At 44.8% G+C, this 22,384-nt stretch overlaps 1 protein-coding gene across 3 annotated transcripts; it reads right to left on the bottom strand.

Moving 5' to 3' along the window:
* Window positions 1–11,209: 11,209 nt before the first annotated feature.
* On the bottom strand, window positions 11,210–21,742 carry EPGN (epithelial mitogen). Of its 3 annotated transcripts, none has more exons than XM_065685439.1 (5): window positions 19,871–21,742; window positions 19,297–19,410; window positions 14,037–14,157; window positions 13,134–13,286; window positions 11,210–12,836 (listed from the first exon to the last, which is right to left on the bottom strand). In XM_065685439.1, exons 1-5 carry the CDS (start codon window positions 19,905–19,907, stop codon window positions 12,782–12,784), a joined length of 480 nt encoding a protein of 159 aa, XP_065541511.1. In that variant the 5' UTR covers window positions 19,908–21,742; the 3' UTR covers window positions 11,210–12,781. The 3 variants fall into 3 exon arrangements, with proteins under 3 accessions (XP_065541511.1, XP_065541518.1, XP_065541527.1); XM_065685446.1 differs by having other exon boundaries at window positions 14,037–14,154; XM_065685455.1 differs by having other exon boundaries at window positions 19,297–19,386.
* Between the last annotated feature and the right edge of the window lie 642 nt (window positions 21,743–22,384).

Genomic DNA, 22,384 nt, shown 5'->3' with positions numbered 1-22,384 from the left:
GCACACACCTGAATTGCTGAAGGAAGTATGAGCATTGCTTTGTTACTTGCTCATTCTTAAATGTATTCAAAGGTTTTGAAGACAAGGGGATTTGGCTCGTGTCTGTGTCATGTTTCCTTTCAATCCAAACAGACACAACTAGGTGTACTGAAGGAGAGGAGCACTCTCACTTTAATTCGCTTCACTTATGGAAAAATCAGTCCTGAAGAGGTGGACACGAAGGACTGACGGATGGCTGATACCAAAACCTTGTGAAAATACATGAAGTCAAATTCCCACCACTGTCAGGTGTCACTTCAGAAGTCACTGCTTAAAGTGGACAACATTAATTTGTGCTGCTTCAAAGCCTAACAAAGTTGATGGAAAAATGCCTGGGATTTCAACAGGCTTTAACTAAACTGTGCCCATATACAGTCAAGTGTCACCAACTTTTCTTCTCCACCCAGGGTGGTTCTTTTTTCCCTTCTAGTAATATGCAAAGTACACTTATGAGCTGCTGCTAGTGAACAGCACATTGGCTTGTATCTCTTACCTTACTCTTATTACATATCAGGCTACTTCTTGCTAAAGAAAACACCATAAACAAATGGGAACGTTTAAGAAACCCACGGCACTCACAAGACAAACATCTAAATACCCAAGGACTCAGCTGGTGCAAGAAGCCTAAGTCTGCATCTGCTGAACTCAACAGATGTTTCACTGTAGCCTGCAGCAGGGCTGGAGTTAGGCTAGAGCTAATTGAGAAAATCCCAAATCCCTGCTTTATGATTAATTCTCCTGAAAAGCCTACAGTGGAGGCATTCAATTCCAACATTTCACAAATGCTAAATAGTTTGAAGCACAATCAAACAAACCCTACTCGGAATGATTTTCAACCCTCTTTAAAGTCCTTCCAGGCTGCAGTTTTAATGGAGCACCTGAATTACAAGAACGCATTGGACAAGGTTACAGAATACTCCATACAGGTGCATCTTCCCTCTGCCCAAATGAACTGAGGCGGTCAAACCAGTGCAAACATACCCTGACTAACAGGAGAGGAAAACAAGGACAGAAGGCTCCAGGGAATTGCTTGAAGGAGTCCAGCGCAGAGCCACAAAGATGATTAAGGGAGTGGGACATCTCCCTTATGAGGAGAGGCTGAGGGAGCTGGGTCTCTTTAGCTTGGAGAAGAGGAGACTGAGGGGTGACCTCGTCAATGTTTACAAATATGTAAAGGGTAGGTGTCAGGATGATGGAGCTAGGCTTTTTTCAGTGATATCCAGTGATAGGACAAGGGGCAATGGGTGTAAACTGGAGCATAGGAAGTTCCACGTTAACATCAGGAAGAACTTCTTTACTGTAAGAGTGACAGAGCACTGGAACAGGTTGCCCAGGGGGGTTGTGGAGTCTCCTACACTGGAGATATTCAAGGCCCGCCTGGACAAGTTCCTGTGTGATGTACTGTAGGTTACCCTGCTCTTGCAGGGGGGTTGGACTAGATGATCTTTTGAGGTCCCTTCCAACCCTTGGGATTCTGTGATTCTGTGATCTTTCCTCCCAATTCTGTGAGACCTCTTGCAGTTTTTTTCTCAGCAGGGTGCAACTCAGCCCTTGGGAAAACTCAGAAATGGGGTTAAAATGCTACTCTGCAGCTCTCCATTATGCCTCGTTCAGGGGAAGAGCCTCCGCACAAGACTAAACCTACATGGTTTCTTTCTGCATCAAGTTACTCACTGCTGGTGGGAAGACAGGACACCCACTTTGGGTAGGCAAGGAAAGTTGAACCTGAAAGGAACCATCCTGGACCAGAGGAAAGGGTCAGAGAGGAATGTGAAGGGCCATAAAACTCTGCCCACCTACCCCAAACTCCTTACTGCTGCTTTGACGTCATGGCCATTTCTGTGCAGGCCTCAGAGCACGTGTCGCAGTAAGGTCATACTCTTCACCTGTGTCACTCCTCATTCTTCTTGGGAACAATCAGGAAGAAACTCCTGGTGTCTCTTGGCTCATGCACACATTTTTCATGCACAGGGGAGCACCTAGCCCATAGAGAACATTTTTTTGCTGCTGTAATCTTGATGAAAAAAGTAGTTAGTGATGGAGGAAGAAATTCAGGAGATGGCTGAAAAGTGCCTGAGGAAGAATTTTCAGATGTATTTGAACATGAGAAGTTGTAAATGTGCCACCAAAAAAGGCAAGAGAAGTATTACCAAGGCAAGGGGAAAGGCAAGAGAATATCTTGTCTTTCAGCCCCTTGGGAGTCCTGCTGGAATTTCATGGTGCCTGTTCACTCCAGTGAACCCAGACACTATAGGAGTCATCCATGGGCAGTGAGAGCTACAAATCTACTTTTAGCTGGAAAACAGGAAAAACCCCATGCTTTAACCTCCAGTTGTTGGACCCACACAGGTGCTCATGCAAGTGATACCCTATTAGGAGAGCACACAGCCACAGGCGTTGCTGGGACAGGGCTCACTATCTGCTTTCTTGGCCGCCACAGCGAAGTCAGATGTGCCCTTGTTCAACCACACCCTTTACAGCACTAGCCCATCATAGAATCATAGAATCATTTGGGTTGGAAAGGACCTTGAGATCATCTAGTTCCAGCCCCCTGCCATGGTCACACTAGACCATGTCACCCACAGCTCTGTCCAACCTGGCCTTGAACACTGCCAAGGATGGAGCATTCACCACTTCTTTGGGCAACCTCTGCCAGTGCCTCACCATCAGTAAAGAACTTCTTTACATGTAACCTGACCTTCCCCTGTTTCAGTTTGAACCCATCACCTCTACAGTCCCTAATGAAGAGTCCCTCTCCAGCATCCTTATAGGCCCCCTTCAGATACTGGAAGGCTGCTATGAGGTCTCCACGCAGCTTCTCTTCTCCAGGCTGAACAGCCCCAACTTTCTCAGCCTGTCTTTGTATGGGAGGTGCCCCAGCCCCTGATCATCCTCATGGCCTCCTCTGGACTTGCTCCAACAGCTCCATGTCCTTTTTATGCTGAGGACACCAGAACTGTACACAGTGCTCCAAATGGGGTCTCACGAGAGCAGAGTAGAGGGAGAGGATCATCTCCTTCCACTTACTTTCAACTACGGAAACAACAGTTTGCACCACAAGGACCAAAGCCAGTTCCACTGCTGGCACCTGTGTTCACATAAAGTGGGTCCACAATACAGCAAGGCAAGTTAGGAGCTGTTTTGTGTGTATATTAATCAAGCTACGCATGGTCACACGGGGGGTACAAGCTGTTCCACTGCAAAAGCATACACAGGAAACCAGTTCACAGCTGAAATGGAGGCCACTGCAGGGAGATACGCATCTTTTGTGACTTTCAACAGGACTCACTGTGCCATTCATGGAACTAGTCAACTGTCTCCAAACCTAGTTTAGGGTCTTGAACTTTGTTTTGCTTTTAAATAATCTTTTTTCTTTTGAGTTGTTTTATAGGGTCAGGTTCTGAGTGACTGATTTTACAGGTTCATTAAGCACAGTGCCCTTTGCCAGACTCAACTGGTCTCCACCTTCTTGTTCACAAGCATCCTGAAATTCACAGTTCTGCGCCTCTGAGAATAAAGCAGCAAGAGAAATTAGCAGAAACTCCTATTTGAAGGTTTCACAGCCACACTCTGTTACAGCCATCAGGTAGCAAAGGACTTGCTCCTGTGTGTGGACCCAAGTCTGACCTCAAGTTGAACAGAAAGATTAGGCCTCAATAGCCTAATCCCATGGGAATTGTGCATTCAGTTATTTCCCTTGCTGGATAACAAAAGTAACAGTATAAAACCAGGGTGGCTGTTCTTCTAGGCCTGCACTATCCATTGCTAAGGAAATCCTCAGCACTCAGACCAATGCTACTAACCTCAATAAGGCTGTAGTCACTGAAAGCAGCCAAGGATGGGAGTAACACATACCTAAGTCCTCTTCACTTGACCAGGGTAGCCATAGTGTCCAACTCCAAAGTAAAGTTGCGCATCTGCCTTCTCACCCTCACCAACAGCTCCTTTCCCTCCCCTTCCCACATGTATAACAGCTTGTCAAACTTAGATTAAGCTGCCAATGTCCACCAAATGTTGTGCCAAACCTACAAAGACTTGTACCAACATACTTACACTTGAGATGCCAAGAGTTTCCAAAAGCCACAAACACAGATGAGGCCACTTAGAATCATTGCACTATAGAATCAACCAGGTTGGAAAAGACCTTTAAGATCATTGAGTCCAACCATTCCCCCAGCACTGCCAAGACCACCACTAAACCATGTCACTGAGGGCCTCATCTACACAGCTTGTGAACACTTCCAGTGACAGCGACTCCACCATTCCCTGGGCAGCCTGCTCCAATGTCTGACCACCCCCTCAGTGAAGAAACTGTTCCTAATATCCAATCTGAACCTCCCCTGGCACAGCTTGAGGCCATTACCTCTTGTCCCATCACTTATTACTTGGGAGAAGAGACTGCCCCCCCTCACCACAACCTCCTTTCAGGTAGTTGTGGAGAGCGATAAGGTCACCCTGAGCCTTCTCTTCTCCAAACTAAATTTCTCCAGGTCCCTCAGCCGTTCCTCATCAGACTTGTGCTTCAGACTTCACCAGCTCCATTGCCCTTCTCTGGACCTGCTCCAGCACCTCAATGTCTGTCTTGTAGTGAGAGGTCCACTTGGGGGCCCTCCTTGTGTTTCAATTCCTCAACAGCATGCCTCCACTAAACACACGTGAACAGGTGATGCTGTAGCCTAGAAAAGAGAGGAAAAGGTACCAAACTGGTAGCTAAATACTGTATGTTCTGGCTACAAGGCATGGCTTGTGACTCCAGGTGCCCCCTCACTGTCCCTGCCTGCTGTGATGCATCTTGACCTGCTTTGCCCACCTCCATGGCTGGCAAAGCAGAGATGCAGCAAGGTGCTCATGTCTTCCCTGTTACATAAAGCTGGCACAGCAACCTTTGAAGCCTGTATGTTGCCCCGCAGCCTTTCAATTCTGTGTTAGCATCTATTAAGCCAGCTTCCTGGAACAGTGCTCAGAGTCAAATCTGCTGCCAGGCTCTGTCAAACAGCCGGCAGGAGTCAATAAAACGTGGTTCATCATGGGATTTGCCATAACAATGGGATACAAACAGACAAAGGCTTATGTACAGAAATGATGTCAAACAAATTAGCTTTGCCCCAGTTAGTCAGATGCTCTTGCAAAGCATGGCCCTGTACTCTCATGTCTCAACACTAGTTATGCTTTTGTCAGACAGAAATATCTTTGCACACCAGCCTCGAGTGTGGAAGACAGAGGAAGGATTCTTGCATTCTCACCCCCCTAAACAAACAAAAAAACCTCCTGAACAACCACCTGAAAAAAAAACAAAGAGCATAACCCATATCACAGTGACAAAGCTCTAACAACACCACTCCTTGGGTCACAAAGTGGCTCCTTGTCTTGAGAAGCTGAAAGTGATAGCAGATCAATGATGCCACTAGCAACAGCTACTTCAAAGCCTGGGCTTCCAGAAGCAGTTTAATTCTAAGGCAGTAGGTCTGGGCACCCAAGTCTGGGCTCACGGACATGTCCTGCCTAGTCCATATTGGCCACCTCAGGCTGGCTCTCCATCAGCCCCCCTCTGATCAGCCAATGGCAATGACACCACACTGCATGGAGGTCAGTCATGATCAGGAAACCAGCTTGATGTTTGAGCGTCATGTATTCAAATCACAACAAACTGTACTTTTGCTTATTAAAGAACAAAATACTGCTAAAGGAAACGTCACTAGGGAATCTTTGCAAGGAAACTTGTTTGTCAGCATTCACCAGAGAAATTCAACATGAAGTTTTCATTAAAAATTAGTGTTTAAGTGACTCAATGTCAGCCGTGGAATCAAACCCTTCTATTTTAATACCTCTGACATTTCTGAGTTGGAAAACTAAGCCCAGAGCTGCAGCTCAATTTCACAAGAGGCCTTGATTCCCCAATAAAGCAAAAAAGTCTCAAACTATCATATGGGAAACTCCCCCAAAAAGGCTATGCAAGACATGCCTTGACTCCCAGATTTAGTTCATCTTGAATTGCTCCAGAGAATGAGTATTTAAACCAGTTTTTACCCTAATTTGTCTGTGAAATTTTCTGTTTATTTTTGTTGTTTTGTTTTTTTAATAGAATTTTAATTGGACTCAACAACCTAACTACTAGTTCAGACCAGCAATACAACATCCACGTGACGTGAACTGCTGCTTCCACATGGACTTGACTGCAGGACATTGACCATGACTAATCCTTAAAAATCAGTTCCAGGTAAATCTCTCTGACAGAAGTCTTCTGAGCATTGCACTTATCTTTGTGTGTCATTTACTGCTTACATTTTGTCTTCTTTTTCCACGTAAACATTTATCAATTTGAAGCCCCAGCAAGGTGGATAAAAAGATTTAGACTTTGGTGCTACCAATTCTATCCTCAACTAACAAGATGCCCTCTAAACCCATCAAATAGCACCTTGGCTCTTCCCAGGCCTTAGGCCTTTTCTGCTTCCCTTAAATATAAAGGCAAAAGTTGATCTGCAAACAGGACAGAAGCACTCATCTAGATCCCAGATGGGTAGACCAAAGGTTGGGGGGTCTGCACAAATGCCTAACTTCATGCAACTTAGACAAAGCAACTTGACCTTTGCTGTGCCTTTATTTCCTCTTGTACCATTTCAACTGGCCTCTCAGGAGAGAGGCATCCACCTTGTCTCCTGCAGTTACCTAAGCTCCCATTTAGGGTCAGCCTGACCACACAGGCAGTGGGATAACATACAGAGTCTCAGCCAGAACTGAGACATCAGACTCAGGCTGAACCCTAGCAGCCACATGAGAGTGTGCTCTTAGAACCACCAAATGGTTGGGGTTGGAAAAGGACCTTAAGATCATCCAGCTTCAAACCCCTGCCATGGGCAGAGATGCCTCACACCAGACCATGTCACCCACAGCTCTGTCCAACCTGGCCTTGAACACTGCCAGCAATGAAGTGTTTACCAGTTCTTTGGGCAACCTGTGCCAGTGCCTCACCACCCTCACAAGTACTGAACTTCTTCCTTAGATCTAGCCTGAACTTCCTCTGCCCAGCAACCAGAGCAATGGCCCTGCCCTAACATGGCTTCCAGCCACAGCACAACAAACATTTCCCTCTTGTGCAGTGGTGGCAGCTGTGCTGTGACACCTCCTGCAGTTCACCAAGAGCTGCTTCTGACACAGCCTGCTCTCGCGCTCCATTCAGTGAGAGTCAGAGCAGCCCGAAGTTAAGTCATAGTACAAGATTTTATTGCTGTCATGATAATTAATGACTACTTACACTGAGCTTTTAATGAGTACCTGCACTTTTTTTTCCTCAGTTTGTTTGTTAACTGGGTCATAAAGACGGAGTCCCAGATGGTTTCCTGCATTTATAGAACAACAGGGACCTCTACAGGCATTTCCCTCTTTGGAGCAAGGCTAATGACAGAACATGTATGAGCAGTCACACATCACTGCTGACACCATCAGAGCACTGAGCTGTGCAAGCAGCACTTTCAGTCTGTTGGCAGGTCAAGTTACTCGCTGTTACCTTTGAACCACCAAAGTGACACCCTGAAACATAAGCAATAACCAGAGCGTTTCCCCTCTTCATTTTTCATGCTTCTGTTCCTGGAGGCTGGATCCAGCTGCTATACTGCCATGAAGCTGTTTCGTTCCATGCTAGCAGCTACTGAAACAAGCAGGGCTATCAAAGACCCTACCTGTAACAGGCTGGAGAGGATTAAATGTTGCCTTCAGGTTAGATGTAAGGAAGAAGTTCCTTACTGTGAGGGTGGTGAGGCACTGGCATAGGTTGCCCAAAGAAGTGGTAAATGCTCCGTTCATGACAGTGTTCAAGGCCAGGTTGGACAGAGCCTTGGGTGACATGGTTTAGTGTGAGATGTCCCTGCCAATGGCAGGGGGTTGGAACTGGATGATGTTAAGGTCCTCTCCAACTCAAATCATTCTATGACTCTATGATCAAGTTACTTATCTGCAACAGCAAATTGTCTTATTTAATAGGTGTAAATGCTGTCAAAGCCACACAATTTTGCTGCGGGCCGTATGTTTAGGGTGTGTGTGTGTGTGTGTCTGCTTTTTTTGTTGTTTTGGTGGGTTAGTTGGTGTTTTTTTGCTTAAAGCCCAGAGGCACTTGCACATAACCATTTTCACAACAGTTTCTTTGGACACAACCTGGTACTTCCACTCAGACCATATGCAAAGGCACATGAGTACCAATCAGTTCCTTTTACTGTGCACCAAATGAAGGTGGATTGCCACAGCACATGGGAAGGACCAGAAAACCTGCTGCATTCTTATGCAAAACATACTCTTGGTTATAAAGAATAAGAGAAAACCTCTGAAGGAAAACCCTCTCCTACCTACCTGCCTGCCCCCAGGCCTCTGGAGGCTCTGAGAGCTTCTGCAGTGGCTGGATGGCTATCAGACTAGCTGGTCCCATGCACTTGCAACTCAGGTTGCTGAATCAGCTATTTGTGACCATGGGCACTGTTAACCAACTGTGCACCCTGTCAAGACAGGCAGGACACGGACACCATGTAATTCAAGTATTAGCCATCAACACACTTCCTTCCAACATTAAAAGCAGCGTTTTGGAAGGACAGTATTCTCTTCCACAGGCTTGCATCTCACCCTTTTAAACAGACCTTGCTGATACCAGGTAAACTGCAGGCCACCCGTATGCTTCAATTCAAAATAGGCGCTGAATCCAGGAGAGGTATTCAAGTCCTAGACAAGCATTAGCAACCAGGTACACCTGCATGGTGGCTGCAACTGCAGTGTGGTTCCACTGGCCAGGATCATTCACAGGGCAAGTGCTCTGTCCTTCAGAAAGGCAGGTTCTAGTCTTGAACATTTCTCTCTTCGCCCTGCAGAGCTGGTGCCCCTACCAAGCTAATGCCTAAAAGCCACACAGAGGGTCTCCTCTTGAAATGACAAGTTTTTGACACATGCAGCTAATAGGAAGCAGAAGCTTACAACTCTGTTAATTATGCCATTACAGAAGGAGTCTGAGCCTGATAATTGAGCCAGGAAAGATGATCCTGATCCTCTGACAGGCCAGTTCTGCAGGAAATTCAGCCCTGTAAGCAGCAACACACCATCCTAGCCCAGTAGCATCTGTCACTTATCAAGGCAGGGTGCAGTGGCTGACTCCACAAAGCGATCTGAGGCAACACAGACTTCCTCAGCCAGGTCACTGCCTCTAGCAGCAGAGTGATTCATTCCTTCAGTGATGCCTCAAATACAGCTTGGGCCTGAAGAAATGCCTTAAAACTGCAATGACAACACACTTCTTAACAGGGGCTGCAGACTGTGAACACTGCAAACTGATGGAGGAAGCTGCTGTCTCTGTCAGTGCCATCAGCCTCGGCTGTCTAAGAAGCCTTGGTGCTGAGGAACCCTTTTCTAGAAGCCTCAATACCACTTGGAAAAGAAAACAAAAATTAAGCAAAGACCTCCTTTTTTCTTCCTATCTTTGTCATTCTGTTGCATTCTCATTCCACCCTTATACAAAATCTCATTTTGCATGGCACAGGCTCATCTGGTATTTCATTCTTGAGCTTTTCATAGAATTGCAGAATAGTCAGGGTTGGAAATGACCTTAAGATCACCAAGTTCCAGGCCCCTGCCATGGGCAGAGATGCCTCACACTAGACCATGTCACCCACAGCTCTGCCCAACCTGGCCTTGAACACTGCCAGGGAAGGAGCTTTTACCAGTTCTTTGGCCATCTTGTTCCAGTGCCTCTCCACCCCCACAGTAAAGAACTTCTTCCTTAGATCTAACCTGAACTTCCTCTGTTTCAGTAACCAAAAAAAAAAAAAAAAAAAAAAAATCCATCACTTCTTGTCCTATTGCTACATTTGCTGATGAAAAGTCCCTGTCTGGCTCCCTCTAGCAGAAAAAACCTCAGCAAACTTTCCCTGGCTGCCCTTCCAAAGCTGCCTTGGACCAGAATGCAAACTAGAAAGAAAACCAGTATTTCACTATTTATTCTCCTGCTAAACTGTTGCCTTGACATACACCTTTCTTTCCAGTTACGTTTAACCAGGCATTAAAACCTACACGGTCAGTGTGTGTTTCTATAGGTAGAGAGTCTTACTGCAACAAATAAACACTTCTGAAGAATTACCTGCATACCACACAGGGCACCTGCTTAGCCACTGGTATGTAAAAGGTGTTAAAAGTCAGAAAACGCACAAATGGTTACAACCACATGACTTCTTTACAACCAGGGTGGTAAAACACTGGCCCAGGTTGCCCAGATAGGTGGTGGATGCACCATCCCTGGACACATTCAAGGCCAGGATGGAGGTGGTTCTGGGCAACATGACCTAATTAAAGATATCCCTGCTCTTTCAGGAGGATTGGACTAGATGACCTTTGAAGGTCCCTTCCAACCCAAATTACTCTATGATTCTAAGACCCATTTCTCCCCAGCAGCTTTCTCTGGACAAGTTAAAAGTCCAGCGGCTCAAACTCCTTCCTTTAAAACTCCTTTAACAACTGCATGTACACCCTGAGCATGTTGTGCTACTGTGTGTGCCTGCTCCAAGACACAGCCTCTGTGCTGCAGAAGGGTTGATCCTCTAGAAGCGATATGCAATACTCACAATGGTTGTGCAGGAAGAGACAACTCCTTGTAGAGAAAGATTCACTCACATGACAAAAGCTTTGAGGCTTTTCATCCTTTGGTCTATCTAGCTCTAAAATTTTCTCCAAGACTAATGAGAAAGAATCTCTTGCCTGTCTTTTCCTGATGACATGCATGTATCTAGTTCGTATTTCTGTTCAGTCTGTTCAGTGTGTGCAAGGGGTGAAGGAGATTTTTCAGATGCCTGCATGTGGATACACAGATTGTAATTGCACTCTCACCACACACATGCCAGAAAACATTAGTGCAACTACCGAAAGCTGACTTGCAAATCAAGAGAAGTTGTCTCAGTGGATACTAAGAAAAGGTCAGAAGAATGGAAAGGAGCAAACAATACAGAGATTTGAGGATTTAGCTGGAGATGAAGAAAGCAAAAGCTGAGAGTTGCAAAATCAGCTCAGTGCCTCTTACAAAAGGCTCATGTCAATGTGTAGAGGAAAGGACTGGTGCCTCTCTCCATCCAGTTCCTCACCAATCCCTTTCGTGTACGCATATGGCACTTGCTCCACTCCATAGCATGGGGATTCCAATCAAGCAGCATATGATGTGTTGTTTTATTTATTGGTATCAAATGGAGAACCAAGATGACTCAGCTACTGACCAGATACCCCTTATAAGCAGCCCACTGAACTTCAGGCCACTCAAGTGCTTTTTGAACCCCAGCTTTTCATACACATTTCAGCATTATCATTGTAGTCTCACAAATACACAGGGTTTTTTCAACACGTGACATGCATCCTGTTGCGAAAATTAACTCATGTTACAAAGAGATTGAGTATTCCAAGCAGGGCACCTCAATTTAGGAGCCTGTATCATCCCATACAATCACAAAGTACCTGTCTTTTTCTAACAGATGACTAAACACAGCAGATGCATCTACAATATGCAACAGCTGAAATGAACATCTCTTAGACCCATCTCCCAGTCTCATCAGCACTTGGCAAAAACTCCGTCAGTGAGAAGTCACAAATAGTCCCACAGTTTCAGAACCAATTTTCTTCCTTTGTCCTCAAAAAAAAAACTTGTTACCTTTGCAATTCTTCGTAGACAAGACTCAGAAAACTAAGCATCTTATGCGTAATCTCTTTGTCCAGGGTCGAAGAAAATCCCCATTTGTTTCTTATTTGAGTGGTCACATTGTGCCCCTAGTGGGAGAACAGAAGGGAGATCTGTTTCCTGGGCAAAGCCATACTGAAATTAAACAGCAACATTAAAGCTTCTCTACCAGCTGAAGTCTTGTGCTGAAATCAGTGTGCAGCAAGGTCATGTTCTGTCTGAAGATGTAATGAACTGCTATATGATGTAAGGAAATAGTAAAGTTCTTTGCCATGAGCACCCTCAATAATCCATTTTGACAAAGATGCCCAAATCCTCTGCTTGTGAAAACAGTAAGAACTTGCCATGCCCAGAGGTGTCATGACATGATTTTCTTGAAAGTGCTTACTCTTTATTCCTAAGTTGAAGCAAGCTTTTGAGAACCATCCATTCTGCCCAGTCGGAAGCATTTTATGGTTCTGTCCTGATGGCAGCAGAAGACTAAACTTTGTTTAGCACACTAAAGGTATCTGCTGTGTTGGAAAAGAGCCTGTTTATCCACACATATAGGCAGCAGACACTGAAATCAGAACCCAAACTGTGTCTTGTCAGCACATGAGGTTCAGAATCCATCTCCACTGTGAGATGGATTGCACTTTTCCTCCACAGGAGGAGAAAAGAAGGGGACTAAAAAGAACCAACAAACAAAAAACCAACCAAACAGAAAAGGCCAGAGGAGAACACTGTACCAGAGCTTGAAATGACTGAAAACAGCTAAAACCCAGAAGTCGTCTCCTCAGTAAATACCACCCACAGGAGATCGTTGAGGGCTGTGAGTATCCTTAGCTTTTTGGACCTGGTCATCTAGCAACCCCTACGAAGAAGGAAGTCTTTCTTCACATGTGAACGGAGCCCATCAGTCCTGCAGGAGTTCCTTTCATGTACTTGTCCTGTCATTCCCTTCATGCCCTCCCCATCAGCAAGGTTGGGGTATCTGCCAGATGGCATGTGGCGGCCTTCCCAGCAGGACTTCCTCTCCTTTACAGGCAAATTGGGAAGCATCCCAAGGCCATGTCTTCACAATGCTGTCTCGCCCATGCAGACACTGTAAGGGGATTTCAATTTTCTGCATCTAAAACAGACAACATCACGTGATGTTAATCAGACCAACCTAAAACCACAGCAGTGTGAACAGAACCTGAATCAGGTGTCTGTTGTCACCCAACTCATATAGGCAGCCTCAGTGAAGATGACTTTAGACCCAAGTGGCAGATGGAAAAACAGAGGTAGCCTGTCAGTTCCTTGAAGATCACACGACAGATCAGCAACAAAGAACACACTCCCCATGCCCTCAAAATTCCACACACTCTTTCTTCCTGCCCAGTACAACTCAGATGAATGTGATGAGAAGATTGCATATCTCCCATACCTCTTTCTTACGTAGCAGTAGATGATAGCAAGTATCCCACTCGTCAGTATTCCCACACCAATTCCCACAGCAATGTAGCGTTCGTAAGAATTGTGCGCATATGAATTTAGTGTTAAATGTTCACACCTCTCACCATTATAACCTGCAAGGCACCTACAAAATAAATATACACCATGCAAACATTATTAAGGACTTCTCATGCTTTGTACTGCAGAAACACATTAGTTTTCATCAGTCTTAAACTATTTAGAACAAGCCTGAAAGAGGATGGGCTGAATCCGGTGCTCTGTCAGAATGTCTTCATTCCATCAAGACTACCAGTTGCCCCAGTCTGCCTAGTTTAAAGCAAACTCAAGGACTGCAGTCACAGCAGCAAACACAGTCTAAACATACCCTCATCGCAGAGGGTGTGGATGAAGAGCACTGTGCTCTGCTGATCCTTAGCTACTAGAAGATCTCCAAAGGCCAAAGCTGCCCAGAAGCTCTTAAGGACATCACAGTCCTTATCAGTGTCTAGGCAGTTAAAGAATAAGGGAGATGCAGCTGACATCTTGAAAGATCCTGCCTCCCTCACTGTGGCCACTGGGAACATATACTTATTTCTCTACTATTTACTCTAGCACCAGTTGTGGTTTGAGTTGCCATCACAGCAGTGACCAATGAAGCTGTAAATTTTCCCTCTTCCTTCCTTAGTATCACACCAGTACAGCACTACTACCTTGTTAACAGTTCTGGGCTACCAGAGCACTCAATCATGTGCCAAACTAAGCCTGCAGATACTTGACTGGCACTTGAAACTGCTGAAATTCAGTTACCTTACATTAGGAACATGTATCAAACAAAGAAACAATGCTACTGTTGTCATTTTCTATGAAGGATACTTAGAAGATACTTATTCTTTACTTGCATATGGGTTTCCTCAACTCGCTGTGGAAAGCACAGAGCCCATTGATACAATAGCTGTGGTGTTCTTCAAGACAAGTCTGCATAAGCTTCATGAGCTTTGGTTGCTCAGTGTAGTCTGCTGAGAAAGTGAAAAAAAAATCATGTTATATTTAGCAAAAAAAAAAATTTTTATTCATTTTCACAACTCAAGTTGAACAGATACTGCCTGCAGAAGACAGTTAATGCATAGATTTACTGTGGTATGTCTCATGGGCAGATGTAAGCACTGCTAAGCAGAACAAGCCTCTAAGACATTCCAGCATAGCTTTAGAGAAAGAGCAAACTGTAAATAAATTGCTTCCTTTTGAGAAGAAAGTATAAAAATGATTCTGGGAAAGTCCTCCAGGGTGACACCAGCACTATCCAACCTGGAATCCATCAGAAAAACCATCCCAGGAATATCAGGGGATTAGAGAATGAGAGTAGAGAATTATTCTCAGTGTACTTCCCAGTCTGACTTCAAATGGTTAGCTCTTTTCCCCATCACAAGGCAAACTACTGCATTTCTAACACTTCTGCTGGCCAGCCCTGCAACTGATGACTGGTGGGATTGCTCCCTACCTCCATCCTCCATGCTCTGATGTTCCTAGAGTGACCCATTATGCCTGCAAGCGCAAGACTGCCCAGATGGTCTTCCCATGCAAAAGCATGGTTCACAACTGTTAAGTTTCTGAATGTACACAAAATAATCTGTGTCCAGGTCAGTGAACACACTTCTGCTTTGAAAGCACAAAAAATTAGTACCTTATTCCCACCGGTGGTAGTTCAAATGGGAATAAAGGTGAAGTCAAAACTGTTCTTGGAACCTTATGCCCATGTTCAATACCAAGAGAAGAGCACCTGAGCCCAGGAGCACAGAGGCTTGCATGAAGCTGTAACACAGGCACAGGGGTTCAGCACATAAAGAGAAAGCACTAAAGCTTCACCATTCAAGCAAGCAGCTGTTTGAACTGGTTTCTCCACCCAGTTACTGGAATCCCTGGTGGGGTGGGGTGTCCAAGCACTGTCTTACTGTTTCAAGGGACTGTTTTAGTGATGGCTGAAGGTGATTTCCTAACAGAGTGATGTCAATATAAGCTTTCCGTTCTGACCACAAGAAAAATAACATCATGCAGGAAGTTGACGAGGTCTGCTCCAAGTGACTAGGCAATGCTACACCAAGCAGAAACCTTCCTTTCTGACTAATACTAAATCAAAGTCTGGAGATAGTGCACTGATGGAACCACTTCTATACATCCAAGCCTCTAGTCATCCTATGGGAAACCCGAGATCCCACAACACATTTTTCTGGAGTAACCCCCAAAATTCCCCATTGGATTCCAGTTTAAATCACTTAATGACAGGAATCCCCCCATGCACTCAACTAAGCGATTTGTCTCTTCATCCTTTCTGCAGCTTCATCACAGAGCTGAGAAACAATAGGAAAGAGCTGCTCAGCTCTTTGCCTGTGTGTTGGATTGATTCACAACTTCAGGCAGGTGCCCAAAACAGGATTCACAGGGGGCACGATGCTATCACTGTTCCTCAGATCAACAACTTTACTTTCAAAATAGTGCCCTGTGAAATCTGACAGAATCATCAGGCTTCCTGCTGAGAGAACAAGTAATAACTCAAGTCTGCTTGAAAAAGGACACGTTGGTTTACTACACTTTCTCCTAGCAATCAAGTGACAATACCTACGCACTGAAGGGTATGCTGAGACTGAGGCTCCATCTCTATCATTCAGCAGTGAGCTCTGTGCTACCACAGCCACACTGTCCCCATTTAATGAAAGCAGTATGGTGTTTCTGCTCCAGAAAGCCCTGTGCAGGGCAGGCACACCCATAGCCTTGAACCACACACCCTGCAAAGGAAGAAGTTGGTGCTGGCTACCCACAAGCTCTGCTATCAAGATCTGGCTCTTCTCTGCTGCCTCTGGAATGCTGTTGACAAGCTCTGGGGGTGGGCTTGTTGGCCCAGAACACAGTTAGCCCAGGACTAGGCCTTGGAGGGACAGATTTAAGGAAGAGAAAACAGCTTTTGTGACAAGAGACAGATCACACTAGTTTCTGCCCAGGAGGACTGTATGATGCTCACTGCCAGGGAAAGCACAATGGAAAACAAAGCACATGGTTAACACCACTTCAGGGCTCATCATGCCACAGGGAGATCTAGGATACAGGTGACCTGCAAAAGCCCATTTTCACTTAGGCCTAATATACCTGCAGACAAACTACCAAAGCTCTGCAGGGAAGAGCTTCAGAAAACAGCAACAGCACATTCATGCTCCCTGTGACTCCTGAAACACTTCAGTACCAACTGCTGTGAATCACCATTTCAGGACAAAAAAGGCTGAACAGCTCATTATAAAACCACTAACCATGACCACTCAGCAGGACCCCTCACTATTTCCTGCCACCAAAGGTACTACTCTTCTTCTGAGCCCTGAGAAGATGTCTTCTGTGCAAGTTTAGTATTTCACTTGCATCTCTGCCATATGTGGGAAAAAAACCTCGAAACAAAATGAGGAAGGTACCAATCTATATACCAGAGACAAGAAATCCTCAGCCACCTCCACTCTAACTTCCATAAGCTGGATTCACACTACCAGAACATCTTTCCTCATCTACCCCATGGCTGCCGAAAGGTGGCAGCCTCCCACCTGCCAATGCCTGGAAGAAACCTTGCTCTGTACAGGTACATAAAGCCTCTCCCCTGAGTGCCTTTAAAGTTCGTCCTGTCATTAGAAACAAAGGTCAGCTTAGAGCAGAACCCTGCCTAGAAAGTGCTGGAGACAAACATCTTGCTGTGCAGGTGAGAAACAAACAGTACATTCCTCCCTTGTTGTGAGAGGCAAGAGCTTTGGCCCTTGTGGGCTGCAAAATCAGATCTTAAATGGACACACTCACAAATTCTAAGTGCTAATTATTTTGATATTGCAGAAGTACAAATTACCTCTGAAATAATGACAAGTCTTGAGAAGAAAAAGAATAATTTTTCTAACCCATCCCAGATCATTATGCTAACTCATATGATGTTATCCACCTAGATACTGAATAAGCTGTTGAATAAACACATCCATGTGGCCTTTCATGTCACATGAGGAAAGTAAAGCATGCTGTGTAAGCACTTGACAACTGAGTCATTCAAACAGATACACTTGGCAAGATCTGACATGAACTCAGTACTACAGGTACTTGGAAGGCTGGGCATGCCAAAACTGACAGACCTGCAAGAAGATGAGCCAGCCACTAAGACCACGACAGCTCAGCCTTCAACTATGGTGCATCGGGGAGTAATGGGAGAACCAGAATGAGGATGGAGAGGGAAAGGGTCAGTCCCATGTGCAGGGCCTCCCTCACAGCCTGTATGGGAGACCCAGATCACAGCAATGAAGGAATCTTGTTTTTCCCCAAGTGAAAGCAAGCCGTTCCCTACTCCTAGCTGCCCATTTTGCTGTGAAGGTTCCCCTTCAGCCCGAACAGCATCCCAAGTTTTTATCCCTGCCATGTCAGCTCCCAGCCCGGCATTCTTTCCACTACCTTTTCTTCCCTGACTGATCACCAAGCCTGACATTTCCTAGACCCAGCACTAGTGACACCAAAGACTGTGTAATATAAAATAAGGAAATAGGACATGAACTTGTAAATAGGAGGCAAGTGGACTTAGTGGAAATTAATGGTTTTGCCCAAACTACACCTCAGGCCCCAGAGGACTTGCAATCCACAACAAACTGCCAGTTCCTCCAGTGAATTCATTTTCATAGGATCTAGTATTACTTAACCTTGGATATAAAACTTACTAAAAACTTAACTTGCAGAGGAGATACAAGAAAACTTCAGAGAGATACTGCCAGTTTCTCTGGTGGGTCTTGAAGCATTTCTTTTCAATCTTCTTTATGGAGATGGTATTTTCTAACTTTTCAGTGGCTTTATGCAACCTCCACCAAAATATATTTTTAACTATCTGTGTAAACATGTATTTGCATGCTTGGGAGTTTGGTTCTACCTTTGAGGGGAACACACTCAGCTAAAAGCCCTGTTATCTAGTGGACTTGCACAGCCACACCTAGCCCAAGGGAACATGGGACTACCACAGACACAGCTGTCTACCAATAAAAAGCCTCTTACTTTGTTAAAACATGACCCTTGACTCCTGCTCTCTAGAAATAATACAAACAGGGTACTGCACTACACGAGTCACAACATATTTCTACTTCGTTAAATTCCTGTTTGCTGTATGCAGCTCTGGAAGTATCATGGCACAGACAAACACAGACCACAGGTTTGATAAATCAGACTACTGCAGTCAAAAATCTATATTACTTCACATACGTGTGAGTATATATATTTAACATATAGATGAAACGCACACATACAGTATGTATGAATGTATATTGCTGCACTATAACAAATCAGACAAACCCCCCGCAACAGTTTGACTTGTTATGAGAAAAATAAGCAGCTTAAGGATCTACTAAAAGAAGCTTGCAAGACATCCTGTGCTGACTTACATTTAACAGATGATGATTTATATGCATGTTTATGTTCTTTTTAAAGAACAAAGACATTATTATGTCTCACAGTTCAAATCCTTTCCTCCTTCACTGACCTGCCAAAACCTCAGTTCCAGATTGCACAGTTCTCTCAAAGAAATGACATCCCTACTACCTCAAATCACATTCAGAAAGCAGCTTGCAGGATAAACACAGTGCTCTGGTCTCAGCTGTTGGCAAGGAAACAGCTTGAGTTCACATTTCAGTCAGAAAAGAAAAGAGAGAGCTAGCACTCTGAAAAGGGCTGGGGAAGCTGCAATAGCCAGAAGCAAAACTGCAGCAGAGAAAGAAACTACTGAGTAACAGTAATGAGAGGCATGACTGGAAGTGACGCTTGCTGCATTCTCACTGTGTGTATGAAGGTTCACACTGAAGACAGCTAGAAACCAAGCCCTTGTTACACAAGTAACAGAAACAGCCATCAGAAATGCAGATCATCTATCCCAATTTGCCTTAAAATTTCTGCTTCAAATTATAACTGGCTGTGGATAAAGAATCCTTCAGCTGGGCAACACTAAGCCTACCCCAGCTGAGGAGCACCTATTACCTCAGAGAGGGTTTTAAGGCTCCATGAAGAAAGCAGCTCATCTCATGAATAAAGCACACAAAAATTTCAACAGTGTCCAAGTGACACTTTTTTTAAATGACAGCTTAACAGAAACAATCAAAACACGAAAGGAGTACCTTCAGCATTGTTTTTTGTCCAGTTATTCCATAAGTCCATGCTAAGGGATGAAACAGTAAGAGCTGACTCTTCACTCAGTGCCCCCATTGCTGTGTAATGCAAATAGATGCTTACTGTAACAGAAAAACTCAGTATATTTATTCAAGGTTCATATCATCCACAAAACATGCACCCACTTACTACACTTCTGATGCCATGCAGTGATACAACAACCATTCATTTCAAACATTCTTGCCTCAAACTGCCCTTTGCCACAGAGAAATTATGATTGTGGGGAAACTAACTATTGTTTGTGAATTTCCAAAACACGCATCCATTCTGTTCTCCACTCTATTACCTTATGCAATTTAGAACACAGATAAATGCAATATTCTACAATGTTACACCTATTTACCAGTAGCTTTTCATGAGGTCTGCATTATACCCTATGAGTTTAAGTTTCATTCACGTTTAAAGCCACTTAAGTAATTCTTGCTTTGCAATGCCTTTGCATGCTTCCCACCCCTGCTGCTTATATCAGGAGCCAAGTGTTGTTCAACAAAGCCGTGCACCTTATTACACCCAAGAACATACCTTTCAGCAAAATATAGATGAGCATTCCAAATGCCATGGCACACAGCTGCTTGAAGCACCTTCTCAGTTCCTCAGTCCAGGCAGCTCACTCAGCTTATCTGGGTTCCTGTGTTTTTTTCTCACACTTATATGCCACGAAGCGTCATCTGCTGCTCTCACCAATCAAGAAAAAGTGCATCTGGCAACAACCGCAGCCCCTGGGGCAACCACACATTTATTTAGGAAACTGCTATTATCTAGCAATGGAATCAGGTTTTCTTTTGAAACCCTGGTTTCCTATTACCCGTGGGCATCATTGTACATGCAAAGGTACAGTTTTCAAGACAGATGTGGTATCTGTCAGAGCAGATCAATGAAATACAGCAAAACAGAGGTGACTAAAATGAAGAATGACGTATTGTGGAAGACGTGATCTTTCCTTCCCATAGAAATGCAGTCTTGTGTTACTTCCAGGAGGACAGTCAGCATTCAGGATGCTACTTGAGGGCTCAGGGTCTGAGGACCATACCCTGTTTTGCTTGTGTTCCTTCGCTGGTCCTCTGTGCACTGCATCCAGAAGAGGAATCATAAGAACAGCTACTGCCGATGTTACAAAGTGATAAGACAGAGATAATGGATGATGTTCTCCACTGGTGACTGCAGTGAGAAGCCTTTGCTGACAGGCTCTGGGGAGCCTATGGCGGCATGCTGATGGCTCCTCAGCCAGCCTTCCCTATGCACAACCCTCCGAAGCAGGGCAAGCCACCAGCCCTGCACCAGGCATGGGACGCTGGCTGAAGCTCCATGTAGTTGTGTGGAGCAGAAACAGAAAGCTGATGAAGCACAGGCATAGAGAAGACAGGCAGAAAGGGCAAGTAAGCTGTGGTCTCCTGTAACAGGAGAATCCTTCATTACTCCTGCCACAACACTGCTATAAAAGCCCACCTCCACCTTTTCAAGGAAGTGGGTATTCATAATGGGAACTATCATACTTTTTACATTAAGTGTTTGCAGGTTTCTAAGACATATCTGTTACACTCATTTCTCACACTAAATGTCTCTCCGCAGGCCCAAATGCTGTTCAGCTTCCTTGGGCCCAGGCAGCTGGGAACTAGTAGGACTAGTTGGATCTCCAGGGGTAGAGCCAAATATACTAGAACCAGCAGCAGTGCCCGGTTCAATAAGGCACACACACAGCAACAGCCTGACTGACTGAAGTAGAGCTACACACTTCACCCCAGCAACAGCTTCTGCAACTGTGAGCTCCAAATAACAAAAACATTTCACATTTTTTGTATTTTACAGCCAAAAATCTCCTGATAAACTCCAGTAACTCCAGCCTGCTGAAGTTCTCCCTCTATGCTCCACTCTCCTGAGGGATCTGCAGGATTCAACCTAACCACTTCACATGTTAAGGGGAAAAAACACAAGCTAGTTCTGCACATTTTAATTATACCTTCTCCTGCTCATGGACTGCATTCCACAAGCTTTTCCCCTCCTTTGCTATCCTGAATTGCTGCATGCCTGCACACTGATGGAGTACAGTCTGCACACAGGAGTGTTTCTGCCTACCCGGATAACCTCTGCTATCAGTCCCAAGCAGGACTAAGGCTCATGAGTCCTGCTTTCAACACACATCTGCACAATAGGAGCTTAATCCAATGTGAATCCACGAGGTGGCTTTGGCATTAGGCAACAGACCTGGGTGCGGTAGGCCCATGAGAAGGCTCCAGTGGATAAGGCTGTGTGGGCCTCTGTCCACCACAGGGCGTTCATGATTGGACCAGGCTTGACCTGGTCTGGCACATGAGCATGCTTTTTGGGGTGGTTGCTCCTTCTAGATGTTCTCCCAGTGGAGAACGCTCTCATAGATGTGTCTGGCAGCTCTAAATATAGCATGCTGTGGATCAACACCTCAGTCTCACTAGCTTTTGTGTAACGCTAACCCATAAGCAGAGGTGAGAAAATAAAAAGCTTTAGATGCACAATAAACTGCTTGCAAAGCATGAAAGAAGTAGACTTGCCCAACTGAGATAAACAAAATGCCATAAATTGTTATTCTGCCAAAAAAATGCAGAGATGATTAGAGTTAAATCCAAGAAAAGAAACACTGATCTAGAACAGCAAGGTAAACAGATGAAAAAACTCACAACTGAACATGCAGAAGACATCCATTCGCTCCACTCCTAACTCACTGATACAAAGGAAAAAAAAAACAGTCACCCCCAAAAGCACATCAAAATTTCTCACCAAGACTAATGTAAGAGTAAACAAGTTTTATTCCATCTCACCAATGTCGGGTTGATCAGTCTGAGTCTTATCTCCACAAGCACCTTGATCCTCCTATCAGTTGTAACTACTGCTCAAATTTAAACGGATAAGCAAGTTCCTGCACTCCTTGCACTGCACCTTCAGCAATGATTCTGGCAGCCTCTTTGCTAAATGCTGCATTCAACAGAACTCTTGGGAAGTCCATCACAAAAACCATCAGCACAGAAGTGATGCTCCATCTTTGTTCTTTTATTACAATAAGAG

Source organism: Lathamus discolor, chromosome 1 (assembly GCF_037157495.1).
Source record: "Lathamus discolor isolate bLatDis1 chromosome 1, bLatDis1.hap1, whole genome shotgun sequence".
In the NCBI taxonomy this organism is placed as follows: domain Eukaryota; kingdom Metazoa; phylum Chordata; class Aves; order Psittaciformes; family Psittacidae; genus Lathamus; species Lathamus discolor.
This window is presented reverse-complemented; position numbering and strand designations above follow the sequence as displayed.